Source organism: Accipiter gentilis, chromosome 24 (assembly GCF_929443795.1).
Source record: "Accipiter gentilis chromosome 24, bAccGen1.1, whole genome shotgun sequence".
NCBI lineage: Eukaryota > Metazoa > Chordata > Aves > Accipitriformes > Accipitridae > Astur > Astur gentilis.
In genome coordinates, this window is record NC_064903.1 from 2,986,485 (window position 1) to 3,004,001 (window position 17,517).

The 17,517-nt window shown below is 40.0% G+C and overlaps 1 protein-coding gene across 1 annotated transcript; it reads right to left on the minus strand.

Annotated features, from left to right (window-relative positions):
* Positions 1–4,868: 4,868 nt before the first annotated feature.
* LOC126050154 (ras-like protein family member 11A-like) lies at positions 4,869–15,971 on the minus strand. The gene is made up of 4 exons (XM_049827676.1): positions 15,324–15,971; positions 13,837–13,893; positions 11,333–11,415; positions 4,869–7,565 (listed from the first exon to the last, which is right to left on the minus strand). The coding sequence occupies exons 1-4, from the start codon at positions 15,466–15,468 to the stop codon at positions 7,098–7,100; spliced, it is 753 nt and encodes a 250-aa protein (XP_049683633.1). The 5' UTR covers positions 15,469–15,971; the 3' UTR covers positions 4,869–7,097.
* Positions 15,972–17,517: the final 1,546 nt, after the last annotated feature.

Sequence of the window (17,517 nt, forward strand, 5' to 3'; positions counted from 1 at the left end):
ATGCTTTTTAGATGTATATTCTTGTCTTACAAGTGGCTCTTACCAGTAGCCACAGCACAGGGATTGAGGGGTGTCTGGCTTTGCAAACCAAATGTATTCTCTCAGCCCTATTCGTGATTCTTGGTTCTTCCAGTGTTGAGATGCATTTGCAGTGTGGGGAAAATGTGCATTGACAAACACAAAGAGATGAACCTTTGGCTCCATTTGTTTCGCTTCGTTCCCCAGTGCAAGGTTCATAAGTGCAAATGGCTAAAATTAAAGATACAAAAATAGATAAAATAAGGAATGTCAATGATTAGCACTCAGGATTTAGAAACAAAACTTCTTGCTTTCTTTAAAGCTGCCTAATAAATAATGCTAGTAGAATAGCACTTACATATAAAATGTATCATTTCACGCTCCTGACACAAATATGTATTCTGGGTTTTAAAAGCTGCTCTTTTGGCAGATTATGGCTCTCCTGAGAGCCCGTTAGTGCTCTCTAGCACAGGCTGATGAACACTAGTCAGATATATTTGGTATTTGGTACTAGCTCTTGGACTCTGGACTTCATAGGTGGTCTTGGCAGTTAAAAGGGTGGATAAGACTGGCAACTCAAACCCTCTGTTCATTGCTGGAGCTATACCAGTATCTACACTGAGACCAGCAATACTACTGTAGTCCTTTAGGAGAAGCGACTTTGACATTAGCATAATGTAATCACGTGGGCTGGAATGTGATGAAGGCATGGGGTTTTCACCACTGTTATGAAAGGATGTGGATGGGAAATGCTAATGGCTCTCCAAGGCCTGGATTCTGGTCTTCCATTTCAGCAGAACACCTCTAGATGTGTAGTTCACAGAAACATAATTTTGGTTCTGCCTCAGAGAACTCATGGTTTCCCAGTAACCCATTGTTGTACACTTGGGAGGTTCTTCTCACAAATGCTGACTTCCCCCACCATACCCAAATGGAGGGATTGGAGCATAGACTGTTGAGCCAGAATTGCCATCACCACGTTCTCTATATTCAGCACTGCCACCGGCCTATTAGCTTTCCCAGTTCTTGAGGGAGAGTCAGTCTCTCATACTGAAAATCAAATGCACACAGGAGCATAATTTAAAGATTTTATGCCTCTCTTTCCTTCCCCTATCCCACTGCTCTTTATGGACAGTCCTAGAACTGCTGAGGTGTATGACAGTATATCTTGTTCTGCTAGTTAAATAATGAAGAGTCCTGTTCATTTGAAATAATAAACACTTTTGCTTTTAGAGAGTATGAGTTCTAGACCCCAACAAATGTAAAACCAGCTCAGACACCCACGATCTTCATCAAAAATAGGGAGGCAAGAGAATAGGCTGTGGCACTTCAGTGTGATATACCAAAGTTGTTTTGCTTTTTCATCATGGCATAGGAAAATATAAAGAGTTTTGAAGTCAAATACAATGCAGAACACTGTGAAGAGTGGTGGCTCCTGCAAGCATCTGGAAACCTGGATCACAGTCAAAAAGTGACATAATTCAAATCTCTCTGTGAGAGTTCAAAGGCTACATCAGAAAAAGCCCAACCCCTGCTTATCTAGTGAGCTTTCTGACCAGCAGAGAAGGTACGGTGTGTCTCCAGATTCAGCAAACAAAACTAATATATTTTCAAAATGACCAGTTACTGATTGCTCACGTTCTGCATTATTGCCCAGAAAGAAGAAAAACATTATCCTTAGGAACAGTCTCCACAATCATCCATAATAACAGCACAAGGCATGCATACTTTCACCCATCATATTTAGAAAATGTGCAGCTTCCCCTTGACCTGCTACAGAGGAGACAGTAAGTGTCTATGTGATGAGATCCAGAGGCTGTATCTTGAAACCCATTTGGATAAAAAGGAAAATGTAAAAAATGTATCTTCTAAAGAAAAGAAGATTGGTATGACAGCTCCTGAATGAATTGGATCCAAGGGCTTACAGAGCCTATCAACTCATCTCTCTGCTTCATATTTGGTGTTTTTTCCATCTGTAGGAACCCAGGCTGAAACACTATCATTTAGGATAAACTTTGTCCAATTCATGATGGATAAAATTATTGTCACCAAAGGAGGTTGACAGATGAAGGGAGACTAGAACTGGGTTTGCCGCATCGCTCTCCCTACTCCTGTTTATTCCAAAATCTTCAATAATGGGCAAAAATCTAACAGAGCAGAAAATCACCAGCTGTTCTGAGCTCATCTACCACTTGCACAGCTGCTTAGAGAACTTGCTTGGTTAAACCAAAGAGATTTCAGAGAAGAGCAGCAAAACTTTGCAAGAACTAAACAGGTTTAAGTAAGCAATGACTATGCAATACAAATGAGCTCAACATTGTAAGCACAAAACAAGGGAAGGAAATACTGAGCTAAGCCAGTGAGAGCACTTGGGGAGAAATGGCCTGAATTCAAAGGTTTGTCTAAATAACAGAGTTGTACTGACTTCATTTAGATGTGCTTTAAAATGCTTTAGGTAAATAAGGTCAAAAAGCTAAGTAGACACTCTTCTGCTATAAACCATGTTGGGAGTTAAAATATTTGGAAATAAATTTTTAAACTAAACAGCAAAAAATATATTTCTAAACCTAAGGAAGAACAATTGCAGAAGTTTTTGCTTGCTAAATTAAATGAGAACAAAGGCATGAATGGAGGGTGACAAGGAAAGGCAGAGACAGTGAGAGCAAGAGTCAAAAATTATCAAAGGAAGAGTCTTGCTTTGTCTCCAGAGGTGACAGGTTGGATTGTCTTTTCTAGCACCATTGCCCCTGCTTTTCAGGTTTTTAGAGTGAAACTGGAGATCTTTTTTAACTTTTAATTGCACAGCTTTCCTGTGCTAGCCTCAGAGGAGACAGGGACAACTCGTAAGAACTCTGAAAACACATGAACAACTAAATACTAGCAAGTATGTCATTATGTTCTGCTGCTTCAGGGTCATGTGCTGGCTCTTCAAACGTAGCTGCAGTTCTAGCAGAGTCAGTGTGATTTTGACCCAAAGTCTTCTAGCTTGCCAACGGGCAGAGGGAAATCCAGCAGTAACAATAAATTGGCAGCCTTCCAGTTTGCCTTGTAAAACAATTAGACAACCATTTTCTGGTACAGACTAAGTTTCTTTTGATGGCTCAGAAAGTTACTCTTTCATTTGTACACCTGACATAAATCCTGTGAGTAGCTAGGTACTGTGGATACAAATATTTGTCTGAGCTGTTCTTTGAAATCAAGATCTGAATTTTCCATTTTGTTCCTATGTTTCAAGGGTAAATGTGGGATCCAAACAACTCTGAGTCTAAGGAATCCGGAATCGAGATGTGAATTCAGATGTTAAGATTTAAGCCATCCCTACTGCAAATGCGGGCAATTCCTTTATTTCTCATGTTGATTCTCTCCTGTGGATGCTAAAGCGCATGGCAAATATGTCTCAATAGTATTCCTCTTACTTACGGACACAGTAACTTCGGTTAAGAGATCTGCCCAAGATCATCAAGCAAGTCACAGAATAAGTTAAAAATGGAGTCTGATTTTCCTGTCTCCCAAGTCACATTGTATTTCCATGGGGAACCACTGGAAATGTGTGAGAACTGCAGCTGACAGAAATACTGCAAAAAATAACCATTTACAAGTATCTTCAATAACTCATAAGCCAGTCTTGGTATTACTATAATTGTGCACAGTGCTAGCATGTCAGTAATGCTTTGCTCAGTCAGTTCCTAACATAGCTTGTAATTTAAGTAACTTTTTCCAACTTTTAATTACATTCTTGTGTAATACAACTCACTGTGCTTTGTGCATACCTTGAGGGAGGTGGTATGGTCTGGTAGTTGTTGTAAAGAGTTGGGAATTAATTACAAAGGACACAGTTTTTGAGTTCCTCTCAAGTACTTGCTCAGCTGTGTAACCTTGGGGCAAATCACTCAACTGCTTTGTGCCCAAGTAAACCCAGCTGTAAACCATCTTGAAAACCAGATGGTGCACAAGATTTAAACTGCTCAGGAGAATGAAGAGGGATAGAAAAAAAAAAAGAAAGAAGGAAGGAAAGAAAGAAGGAAGTGAATTCTACAGCTCGTTGCTGTTGATATTGCTTCCAGTGGAGTTAATCTGGACTTAACCAATATAACTGAGAAGAGAATTTGCCTTGCTACCCAAAAAGAAACCCCTACTCTCAAATCCTTTTTTCCATTCCTCTCTTGACTTTATGTCAAGTACCTTCTCTCTAGAGGCTTAATTTTAAACCTTCAGTAGAATACATGTTTTTCCCTGGCAGCCTGAAGATTCTAATTCAGGATCAGGTTCTACATGACTAATCTTTGATATTTCACATGATTATTTTTAGGCACTTCATTCTATAGCGTTCTCTTCTCCCTGCTTTTCATACTACCATTCTTCTTCCTCAGCCTTGCTTAGTTTCATGGCACAGTGGTGTGTTCCGGTGCTTAAGTACTGCACTGCTAATAAAAACGCTGAGCTCCATTGTCTTCTGTAGATGGTTTGTCCTGGCTTAAAACCAGTATCAAAGCTATTACAGGATTTGTATTGCTGGTCAATGAACAAAGGAAATACTATCCTCAAGTTTCTGTAGCAGAATAAATGTTTGCCACATGTTAGTGTTTAGGAGAAGACTTAAATGTTTCAATATATTTTGGCTTCAGCTAAAATGTAGACTTTTTTTTTCCCCACTGGTGCTGCAGGAATGTGGGAATACTTACTTACGTAGGTGTATAAATGTAGGAATACTTGTGTATACTTCCAAAGCAGGGTGTATTATAAAAGGGAAAAAAAATATTTTTAGTCTAGTACGAATAAGGAACATTTAAAGATGTGAGACGTAAAGGAGTCATTTTATACACTACTCAGGAAAGACCTTGCATGTTTTTATTAATCACTATTGCAAATAAAACATTGACAGGTTTGAAATTTGTTGAACTTTCTTCCCAAATAAGAAAGGATTAGAGCTGAAAGAGTAAGTTACAAACAAATTTAATAAGCTAGAGCACCTAATTCTCTTAGGCTCTTACGAAAACAAATGTTGTCAGCAAATTGCCTTCAGCAAATTTAGCCCTTGTTATACAGTGCTGGGATGGTAAAATATTTAATTATTATTCAAAATTGATGATCATTTTTCCAGTGTAAACAATTGTCAGTTTGTGTGTCTCTCGCAGACTGTTTGCTCTATTTCACATTACTGACTGAATCTTTAGATTTGATATTTGAGCTATGCTATTAGTAATTTAAAATATTGAAATTCTGTGCTAATAAACACCATACCAAAGTGCCCGCCATGAATAATGACACTGCTCCAACATCGAATTGTTAATTAACCATAAGCTAAAGTAGAAATCCTCTGACATTGTTTGAGTCGCTGTCTGGATGATCTAACTTTCCTTTTCCCCTCCTACTACCACTTGAATCTGATTTTTAAAAAAGGTGCACTTCTTTTGTGTGAATAAAAGAATTTTAAATTAATCAGAACCCAAGACATTCTTAGATGACCAGCTGTGGAAAACAATAAATAAAACAGAAAGTGAACTGTAGATAGAGTGAATCCAGGTAATAAGGAAAATCATGACTAGGGTTGTCTAATATAGGGACAAGAAAAATATAAGAAAAATTCAAGCCCTGAGCTATATAAATATTCATCAGACTCAATTTACATTTTTGCTGCTCATAATGAGTAAAAGGTTGATTAACTCAGTATTGCCAGCTGAAACTGCAGCTGGGAGTAGTTTTCTACATCCATCAAACTAGGGTTTTCCCTTCTGTGTTCCTGAGTGTAAATCATTGAGCTTTACTTCATTTCATGGTCCTGTGAATTGCTCATATGGTCTGTTTAAAGAAAAGATTGTTGCATCATGACTTTTACATGGTCCAGCCCAGTTTCTTTCTGCTCTCATTGAGAATAGAATGATGGATGCTTCATATTGTTGTTATTGCTACCATAAAACAGGCCAGCTCACAGGATACAGCTTCAAATCCCTTTGTACGTGCTGAGACAGAATGCAGTGAGATGCTGCCAGTGAAATATGTATTGATAGACTGGTGATTTGGATGCATTGTGAGGTATTGACTAAAGTCTGGTCTTAAGGCAAATAACAAAACGATGAATTCCCAAAGCCAGAAATTTCAGGCATCGTAAAACCTTTTCTTCTTCAAAAAAAAAATCTAATGAATTAAATACACTTTATGTGAAGGCCTTGTTTCTTTAAAACAGTATCTTGAACTTGAAATCTAACTAGTTTGGAAAAAAAAAGTTTAATAGTTTTAGGTCACCTCCTTGCCCTTGATCAATACAGTCCATTTTTTTTGCAGATTTTAAACCATGCTGCTCTATTTGTTCTTCTCTCATTGCCATGTAGAAAACCTACAGAAAAAGTAGACGTACACCATTGAGAAACTGACTATAAATGCTGCTACAAGTATGTATTTTGTCCATATAACCACTTTCAGAAACAGTCAATATGCATTTAAAGAAAAATAATCTGAAAAAATAGTGATTTTTTAAAAAAATCTCCCTTTAAAGAGACACTGTAAGGCTAAAGCTTGCATATGAATAAATCTCTCCCCAAGTTGCTAAGAACACTTTCTAAACTGCAATTTAAAAGCTTTCAATTACTACTTTTCACTACTTATGCTCTTCCTTTACTTTTTGCCTTTATTTTCCAGTCTTGTGACTAAGCAAATGTGGTAAATTTTGCTTGCTCGTTATAGTTCACGTCACTCTTCTTATGTCTTCTTGTAGCTTATTGCCTATGTTTGGGAATACAACCATCCCCAAGAGAAGTCACTTCTCTTAAAAGTAGTATTTAATTACTTTTATTAATAAAATCCACAATTTCAGCCTAAACTATTTGACTGTGTCCCTTTCAAAAAGGAAATCATTTGGGACAATCTATTTTTTAAATCACAGTTTCTAAATTCTTGCCCCAAAGAGCAAATTCTGTAAGTTCCTTTGCTGAATGAGTATGGGATTTTTAAGGAAGATGTAAAGACCAAACAAAAGATCCTCTCACACGACCCGATTGCTGAATTTCAGCAATGCCCCTTATTACCAGCTTATTTTCTAGCCTTTTTTTCGGGGCTGTGGAAAATGATTTCTGTTGGCTACATCAAAGTGTAGTGGCAGATTTCCCTTTGGAAGTCAGAGCCTGTTTCAAACGTCTCTTTAAGTCTTGCATATTTGGTGACTTGGGTCGGACAAGATGGAGGCCTCTTCGTTTCTCTCCATTGCAGCTCCCAATCATCCTGCTGACCTCCTGGCAAAGCTGCTGGAAGGCTTCATGCACTCCCTCACAGTTCTCCCGGGCTGAGACTTCATAGTAAGTACCTCCCAGTTCACTGGCCAGCTGGAGTCCTTCTTTGGAGGACACCTGCCTGGCTCGCAGGAGGTCTCCTTTGTTTGCCATCAGAAGCAGGGGAATGTTAGCATTCGGGTGAATCTTGCGGATGTGCTGGTGTAGGGGACGTATGACTCGATAGCTCTCATAGTCTGTGATGGAGTAAACAAAAACGAAGCCATCTGCCCAGTAGATTGAACGGTTTATCTGCTCTTGGCAGCATATGCTGTCAGTGTCATCCTGCCATCAAAACCAAGAGGTGTGAGATTAGCAAACTGAGAACAGGGAGCAGATAGAGCAAACAGTTATACAGCACTGTTAGCTCCTCGGAGCTTTGTTTTCATGTGTGACTGTTCCATGTACAGGCAGAAACCTCTCTGACTGCCAGGGAATGTAGCAGGGACAGGAGAAATTTCCACTGTGTCAGTAACATATTACAGGTAAGCAATAATGTGGACTGGAGAGGGGTCAAGGCAAGTTGGTTGAAAGGAAGAGAACAGCCAAAATACTGATATTGAAAAGTTTGTTCTGTATTCTGTTGTATTAAAACAGCATTGTTACTGATTTAGGGGGAAATGTTACTGATTTATTATTGATTTGTTATTATTAGAATTAATCATATTTAATTTTAATAGGAATATAGAATTATATATTTTTATGGCATTTTATATATTTAACCAACAACCAACAGCTGCTGTGAAATCCTCTGTATAACCCTGTACCAAGGCCGGAGGAATTGGCCAAAATCATTTAGTAGGAACATTTAGGATTTAGATAACAAGTAATAAAATATATATATATCTTAGTTAACAAGTTTGAGATTTAAGGTGATTTTGAGTAGATTATAACAACAGTATAGTCATAGAAATTTAGGAACATACAAGATGTGCTGTGCACAATAATAAAAGAATAAGTATTGTTTAAAATTAGTTGACCATAGAAACTTTGACCGATTTGTTAGCTTTGTAGTGTTTTGTTTTAAGAGACTGAGAGAGAGATCGTTATGGACCTTAGTTCTGTTACATGAAACCCCACTTTGGTCAACATTACAGGTAGTGGAACCAGGTGAAATCAGCCAATGAGTGTCTTAGTATAAGAATATTAATAAAGTGACGTGATTGAGGACCAATCATTGAAAAGGTTAAATTTGGGAATTAACATTGAATGTATTTTATGTAATCAAATATATGATGGCGAAAGTTGTACTGCGCAGAATCACCTAAGAGGTCAACTATCGGACAAAGTGAGGAAGACTGTGGAAGACCACCAGAGGGCTATAGAAGACCACCAGAGACCTTCAATGCGCATGCGTAAAGGACATTAACATATGCTAATAACTTCCCAGAAATCTAATGAATATGTATAACATTTCTTGGAAATCTAATGAATATGAATGAATAAGTTTAATATAAGGTGTATGATTTTGGTGTTCGGGGTGCGTGGTTCGTGAGAGGACTCACCCGCGCACCCGGCCGTCAATAAAGAAGTGTCTGCTTATCTACACTAAATTGGTGTTGATAAGTTCTTTATTCCGAGTTTTTCGGCAACACTCCCAGTAATGCTAAATCCTGTTAGCAGTGAAATTGTTTAACAGATGCTCTTATCACGCCTGCCTCTCCCCAAAACCCTCAAACCCCCAAACCCAACAGAGTTGCACATGGAACGAAGAGGGATCCTCGCTAACAGCCTTGTTTAAAAGGTTAATGAGTGTGAACTCAAGCCAGAACAGGGCAGACTGTGGGAAGAAGGGCAATTTGCACTGTTGGTGTCTGGGTTGTAGCCAATCTGTAGATAATTAGCCACCCTCCATGTCCTGCTAGCCTCTTTTCACCAGCAAACTCCTTTCATAGGGAAAAAGAACTAATTGCTCTGGCAAGCGTTTGAAAATGTTTTTGGAGAAAGTGTACATTCAGAGAGCCCTAATGAGCAGAAATTCTCAGTTACTCCAGCTAGGCCCACCCAGTAGTGAGATGGATGGATAATCCCCAAGGGAATGCTTTATTCAGGAAAATCAAAAGCTAATGGGCTACTTTTAAAATGGAAATCTCTGCTCCAGGATGAATTTTGAAACACACAGTCATTTGCCATGTATAGACCAAGCAGCAATGAATCACCTAACAAAACCAGTTATCTGTTTGCTTCTGTTTCTCTCTTAAACGTTAAAATTTCCGGTGTGGCTAGAATCCTGAGTGATTCCACATGACTTCCTCCCGAAACACTGTACTCGGCCTGCAGAGTGCAAGAAACTCTCTTCCTTAAGGATTTTAACAGGAAATCCAACCTATTCTCTCAATCTTAACAAGTCCTGTTCAGAAAGAGTCCCTTCAAATTATTTCATATCGATCATTTGAGGCAAACAGATACAGGCTAAGATAAGTGTGTCTGGGGGAACTGTTGAAACAGTGCAGACCTTTGACTGGGACAAAGAAAATGAAACTCCTTCCTAACTGAATTAAAATCGTTTCTGACTAAGAAACCTCAGCTGCTGGCATTACTAAATTTTGTGGGGCTCAGACTACAGTCACAGAACTATAGGTCACAGTCTTAATTAAAACAGAGAAACCGGAAAATAAACATATATCTGGTGTGAAAGAGGGAATTAAATTCTTTTACTCCCTTCTTTCTCCATGGGATAGAACAGAGAGGGGATTCCCTTTGTTAAGTGTTTATCAGGCAGTCCCAGTTGTGCCTAATCACCACCCACAGCTTCTCTTTGCAGGTCCTCTCTAAGCAAGCTGGCATAGGGCCTTTGTACTGTTAAGTCCCACTTGAATATTTGGAGGACTTCCATAGCAGCTTTTGTTTGCTTTTTAGTGTCCAGAGTAAACCAGGGGTCCTCTCCTCTGCTCTGTGCACCCCCAGCAGCAGCAGAGAGTGTGGAACCCTGTCAAAGCTTTCCTCTTAAATCTACTTCTAGTCAACAGAGAAAATGGAAACAGAAACTGAGGCTGTGGGAGCTTTGCTTATCCTGTACTGTAAACTCAGGATAGAACAGCTTTACAGCACAGAAATGAACCCATGCACACATGGGTCCCTGCAGACAAAAGAAGCCATATAAAGCTGTCCAGGGCTAGCCTGAAAGAGGATGAGACAAGGTGGTGTTCCCATCCAGACATATATTTGGCCAAGTCTGAGCTTAGACTGAGGTTAAGGCCAAACCTAGAATTTTAGGTTTGATGGGGACAACTGGATACCTAATTTTATCATGAAATCTCAGCTATTCTATAGGAATTATTACTCTAATGGGATTTCTACCATTCATGTAAAAACAAATTTCATTACATTTCCTGCTGCTTTGATACTGTTTTCATCATCTTGTTCTGCATGTAAAGCAGATCTTCAAAAAAAGACATCTTAATCTTAGATCCTGCTTGAAAAAATATTTCTACAAACAGGTTGCTAGTCAAATATTAAATCTAGACTATCTAAAATTTATAGAAAGAGGGGTGTAGATAAATGCTAACACCTTAAAAATAAGGAATTAATAATAATAATAAAAAAGAAGTCAGGAAACCACTGAAAAGCACCCAAGTTGGAAATAGCAACTGCTATGAGGCCTGTTCCCACCTTTCTAGAGAAGAGAGATATGTAGAAAGGTGTGATATGTAGAAAGGGTGTGTAGAAAGGTCTAAGCTGAGCCAGCTGGGCCTTTAGGCAGGTGAGTTTTCTGCCATGCAGGGACAGAAATCATTTGACAGGAAATAAAATGATCAAGGAGCTGGCAGGAGCAAGCCAGATTACGATTTTACTGCTATTTAGGCTTGGGGTACAATAATGTGTTTGAAATAGATTTGTTTTAATTTTGACTTGCTCTTAAAGGAGCCTGATTTAACCTCCTCAAGGGCTCATTTTGGTGGGGCTTTAAGGTATCCCCATTAGTCTTCATTTGAGTTTGAGCCCAGGTATTTTTCTGCTGATAAATGGAGTTACTTACAGATGGAAGTGCTGGCAACAAACGAGACAGTAACTGTGTTGTAAAGTACCAATGCACTGAGCAGATGTTTTACCTCCAATGAAACAAAGGGAGTATCCTGCACCTGTAGAGAGATCTGTTCCCCATCTATGGTGAACTTTCTTGAATACAAAGCACCTGGTGGAAAAGTAAGATCATAAGAGTCAGTGACTGTAACAAAGAAGAAAGAGTATATAAAGGCTAAATGGAACTGTTGAAATCCAGATTTTTGAGGCTCATGATATGTAGCTGCTTACAGAAAAGTGAATGGCACCAGAATGGTTGTGTGGCTGTTTACTTAAGTAAAGTGGGTTTGTATTTGTTGTATTTGCTATGTGGCCAAATGTTTTGAATGGATACCTAGGATGGTATCTGGGAAAGGTGGTGCTTTGTACTGCATCAAATAGTCGAAGTGGGCACATAAATCCCATTCAGGTTTTCAATCCATATTGTTAACTTTTTAAAACGTGGACTACATATATTTTTAATCTCAAACCAAGATATCCACGTGTTGTCTTTAAAAGGACTGAGCTGTTTCCTATTGCATTTTTCTGAAAGTTTTTTAAAAAGGAAAGTATTCTAGTTTTGGGCACACGATAAGTGACTGTACACAAATCATTCAGGTGCTCTTTGGGATATGTGTGACCTTAGCAGTCAGAGTTTGGTTGAAATCCCCAAAGACTGGGCACTTTGAATCTGACTTCTGGTTAATCTGAATGACATATATTCAGGGCCAAGTGCTAGTTCAAACCATCTAGGACTGATCCAGCTCTAATAAAACCATCACTGTTCTGGGCTTGAACTTTATTTTGTTACTGGAGTGCAGGCTAAGTGACAATGAATACTTAAGTTTTGATCTTATGAACTATCCATGGTTGTGATAAGGACAGCTTCAGAGATTGATGCCATCATAATTTTTCTTTAGAACTTAATACAAGTCACATGTATATGTGAAGAAATGCTAGATCCACAGCTGTTGCGTACAGCCTTTCCGTCTTGTCCAAATACAATTGTCACTGCTGCATCTAAAACAGTGTACTTCATCTCAAACACGGAGAAATCCGATCTATTGGAGAGTAAGGAATTCAGATTAACAGGGAGGTCAGTTGGTGATAATAATGCCTTCACTTCTGAAAATCATCTTTGGTTCAAGGAAACAAGTGTGTTTATTCCAGTGGAAGAGTCTGAGCTCATAGAAACATTTCCAATATAAGGAAATTTAGTATGGCAGAGTTTGCTGCATCAGAATCCAACATGATCTTATTATGTTTTAATACTGACTCTGTGAGGTGATCTAGCCCTTCTGCAATTTTTTTTTTTTTTTTTTAAAACAGATCAGATTTAAAGCTGAAAAGATTGTCCTGTTTTATGGGAAGATACCGCACCCCAGAACCAAGACCAGACAACATATTATTCCTACTCTGTAATCCATTGCAGAAAAAAGAGCAGGTACTTCCAGACACTGACTGTGCTCTGCCTTATACCCAACTGAAGGAGAAGCATGGTTGAATGATCACAAATACACTGCCACCTGTTTCTTATTTCTGGCATATTTATTTCCTCTACAGCATGGCTGTTGGGCTGCTAGCTTAACGAGAAAAGCATGTGGTTCTCAGCAATGTCTCTGGCAGCAATCCATTGCAAAGCTCAGAAGTCTAACTTGATGTACAGTCTCCTATAGAAAAGATGAAGGAAAAGAAAGAGAAGTAGTGCAGCCAACCATCAAGGTTACTTAGGGTCAGTGAGAGGGAGCTGTAAGGAGGAGCTTTCAGATTGTATTTCATCAGACAGGCAGAGATCAAAGGTGTCTTGTGCTGCCATCTCCTTTCCTAACTCCTCATTCTAAACTCAGCATGCATCTCCAAAGTGAAGAAATCACTGCTTTGAATCCTGTCCTCCTTCACCCCGAAACTGTGAGATGGCCTACGTCTGGGATGTGCTAGTAGGTATGAGCGTGGTGTACGTAGATCCTTTCTACAGCACTGGCCAATACAGTTGGCAGTTTCTTGGAACAGAGGCTGTGAATTAAACAGTTCACATGAACACATCCTCTGAGGTGTCAGGATTAAACAAGAAATGCAGCAGAAGCAGTTTGCATGGTCACTTTGCTGATCTTATGGAAAGAAGACTTCAGTTTGGAAGTCTTCCTTGTCATAAAAGCTACTGAAAAAAGGGAGCACACAGAAAAATTTCTGAACTGCCTTTTATGCACTTTGGAATTCCTCTGGCTTCCCTGGGGTTGCAGAGAGAACAGCATTGGGTTTCCGTGGTTTAGTCGATATGCAAGTTGTTCCTTGAGTCTGCATTTTAGTATAGGTATGTCCTCAAGCAAACCTTTTACTCTGATGCTTTTCCATCAAGTTGGAAAAAAAATAGCTAAAACGATCATAAATAACAAGCCGTTGATTTATTGCTTTCATAGCTTGAGGCTATTAACTGAAAATATGCACCTTATGGACATCTAACACTGCTTGGCTTTCCTGTAATACGCACCAGTCACAAAATACAGCAGATTTCTTTTCAAGCTATCTGCAGTACTGCAGTAGAAAGCAGACTCACCAGTGTTGGCTTCATAGTCTCCAATAAATCTCTTTGTGAGAAAGCGCACAACCAGGGCTGTAAAGCAATGAAAAAAATATAGGTCTTTAATGTGAACCAAAATCAATCTTTGCAGAACACATGTAATATCTTACTGGAAGAGTTAGTATAATATGAAACCAAGCTAATCTTTGAATTACTCACATATTATTCTGCAAATGCTTCTCTCAACACTCATAGAAAAAGATCTGGGGCCAGGCTGTGATACCTAATGCAGAGTTTTTCATAACTTGTATTGGAAATTATTCCTTAGATTCAGTGTGGCTATTCAGTGTAGGATATGGAGGCTTGTTTGTTGTGATTGCAGCTATAACAGTCTGACCTTTGGTTTGAAATAATTAGAAAAAGAGGAACAAGCCAGTAACTGAAACTAATCCCAATACCACATTTAAGACCTCAGTGTCACAGAAGAAGTGAGGCTGATGGATTTAATGGTTCTTCCCAGCTTTAAAAATCCTCAGTCATCCTCATGAAACCCATCAGCGATACCTAATCACATCCAGCAAACAAACTGCATGTGATCTGCACACGAGTCGTGCTGCAGCACCCTGGGCCTTCTTATTCACCTTAACCTGTGGTACTGTCTTACACCGTTGGATTAGAACATCTTCCTTTTTCTTGATCACTTTATAACACTTAAAATCCCATTGTGGCAACAGTAACTTATATTCCTGTAGTGTGTTCATCTCAGCAGATTCCTAATCATTTGTAAAACCACTTACTTAATAGCTAAATAAAAGGGTTTATTCTGCAAAGAGGTCTATCATATATTTCATTTAAAATAATAATTTTTCTCACAGTGGGTACCGGTTCACCTCTTTAGTACCCTTAAATGAAATTGACTGTGCAGCTATCCTCAAAAAACTACTTAAAAGTAATATGAAAATGTGGCTGCTTCAAATCCAAAACAATCAAACATTTTACTGAGTCCTGTGGAACCTCAGATGTAGTAAAACAGATCTGGCCTTAATAATTTCTGAAATCATGAGTGATATATTAAAAAGCAATAATGCTCACTTTACCCTCTTTTCTTCTCCTCTCCTTTGGAGAATGATACAGGAAGACACATCCTGTACGCTGTTATTTTTCTGCAGAGCATAAAATATTTACAACAGGAGAATAAAAAACACTAGTCCCGTTTTTGGGGTGTGGAGATTTAGACACGGTTAAATCATTTGCACAAGACCAGGTAGAATAATTTGTGAGTACGGCGCTCCCAACACAGTGCCCTCTCCTCTTAACTGCCACCTCACGTTGGCTACTCACACAGACCTACAGCAAATCTGCCTCACAAATCATTCAGTGCGTTTTCAAAAAAAAAAAAGGTAATTTAAAACATTCAAGCTGCAACAGTTAAGAGTTTTCACAGCCCTGGGTCTGTCTGAGCTGCAAATGAGCTCGTAAGTACAGCAGCAAGAAAAAGCATGGAACTACACCTGTGGACTTACCTGTCTTGCCAACGCTACTGCCACCCAGTACCACGAGCTTGATGATTTTGTTGGGCACGCAGTCTAATACAGGATACTCTGGTATGGGGAGCAAGAGAAAGTTAGTAGAATACTGTGACATAGTATCCTGAGAGATGAGACGCATGCCAGAAATGAGAGCTGTTCAACTCCAGTAGGAGTTGGGGGAGAAAAGAAGGAAAACAGCTTCTCGGCGTCTCTTCTTGGCTGTATATCCTTGGATAGAGAAGCCTTCTCATTTCATTTAAGTAGCTTTCCCGAGGAATGTTAGAGCGACTGGCCTCCTCTTCCCGATGCCTTTGCTCAGACAGCAACTTTGGAAAGCAAAAGGGAACTTTTTGATCAGCCCCCGTGAAAACTGACTCCTCCATTCCCCAGCCAATCACAAGTGAAACCATGACATTCCTCCAGCCGGGCACTGAGCGTGTGCCTCCATCAACCACGCTCCCTCGCTCGTTCTCGTTCGCTCGCCGCTTTATCTTTCCCCGCTGCCTGTTTTATGTGCTGTCCCTTGGCTCTTTGCTAAAACGAGATTCTTCTGTTTTACAGTCATCACGGTAGTGTTTTCAGCGAGATGCAGTCACCCTCATGCTCGGCTCTAATTCCACTTTGAATAATCCTGTTCTGCCTGTCTAACTTCTTTGCATTTTCAATTGGCTCCAACTCCATGCTCTGTTGTTCTGCCTGTCCTATTGTGTCCTGCAGTTGGGCCCCTTCAGAGTGCAGAAGCTGATGGGACACTCCTCTTCAGTAAAACAAACACATTTTTCTCCCCCCCCCCCCCCCCCCCCCCCCCCGATTTCAGGCAACTGTGGGTTATTCCAAAATACTAGCTCACATCTGTGTCCTCCAGGATACATTTGATCAGCTGGTTTATTCATGTTGTTAGTCCTAATGGCCTGCTGGAATGTGGGTTAGTATTGGGTTGGGACACTGCAGTTTCTCCAAACATGGAAAAGTGAATTTAGGGCTGGTGACAGACTTGGGAAGGCTGAGGAAGGACTTGGTATCCTTCAGTGGGGCAAGCCAGACAGAGGGAATGAAGAAAGAATTACTTCTACAGGAAAATTCAGTGTAGTTTTAAGACAGCTGGCGGCTGCAAGGTCTGTTGGGATGACAGCATGTAACCGTACACTAGCTACAATCAACTCTCAGTTACCAAGGATAATGGGGAAGGAAGAAAAAGGGAAGAGTAGTGGGGAGGGAATGACCCAGATAAAGGAAAACTGCAAATAATATAAAACAGATGTAAATTAAGCTACAGAAAATATAGTCAGAGCATTCATCTTTGAAAAACTCCTCAAAAGAGGTCTGCAAGGGGCAGGAGCAGCTTTAGGCAGCAGTGGCGAGAGGCGAGCCTGGTGCAGGCAGCATACTTCTGAGACGTGTACTCTGTCACGCAGTGTGGGAGACATGGATATTAACGGAAAGTGGCACCGCAAGCTAATCCACCCACAGATCATGGAGACCTGAGGATGCAGATTTTTCCTGTCTTCTGTACGCTCCTAGCAGGCAGAAGGTAGGCACGGCTCATTACGTAGAGGCTGCAGCCACCAAAAGACTTTTTCTGCCCAGCTGCTTTTACCCCACTGCTCTCAATCACAGCATACACGAGTTCTCCCCAGCAGGTTTCAGAGGGCAGGGGTACGGTTGTTAGCTAGCACCAGAGGATGGGAAATCAGGTCAGGTCTCTAGATTACTGCCCCTTCCCAAAGCACTGGGGGCCAGGTTGTCAAATGATCTCAATTTCCATGCCAGCATCACAGAGGATGCGCTGAGTGTGAACTGGCTTTCGAAAAATCCAGCTTTGGTGCACAGCAGTCTGGTGAAATAAGTGTAAGATTCGGAAGATTTATGGATGTGTTCCGTTTCCCCTCTAAAAACTACTTCTGAAGCAGTATTTGTGCAGAGTTTCTGTGTCAGCACCAAGCGTTATTGCTTTGACCATCATGACAGTCAGCTGATGAAGAGGTGGAACAAAATGTCTGGAGGGCTACCCAGCTCATGGTACTGGGAGAGAGCTGCCAGATCATGTGTCTTTTGGGACATGGCTCCTATGTGAATGGTTTTCAAATCTTCCTGTGTAAATTTGCTTCCAGATTTTTGCAAACACCCACTCTTCCAGGAAATTTCATTACCAGGGTGCTTTAATCTCACCCAAGTTTTGTAAGAACAG

Excerpts from the sequence above, each read along its gene's own strand:
- LOC126050154 (XM_049827676.1), bottom strand. The coding sequence starts at position 15,468 with ATGCGTCTCATCTCTCAGGATACTATGTCACAGTATTCTACTAACTTT. Across the intron at positions 11,416-13,836 it reads AGACTATGAAGCCAACACTG|GTGCTTTGTATTCAAGAAAG; the intron begins GTGAGTCTGCTT and ends CTTTTCCACCAG. Across the intron at positions 7,566-11,332 it reads CTCCCTTTGTTTCATTGGAG|GATGACACTGACAGCATATG; the intron begins GTAAAACATCTG and ends TTTTGATGGCAG.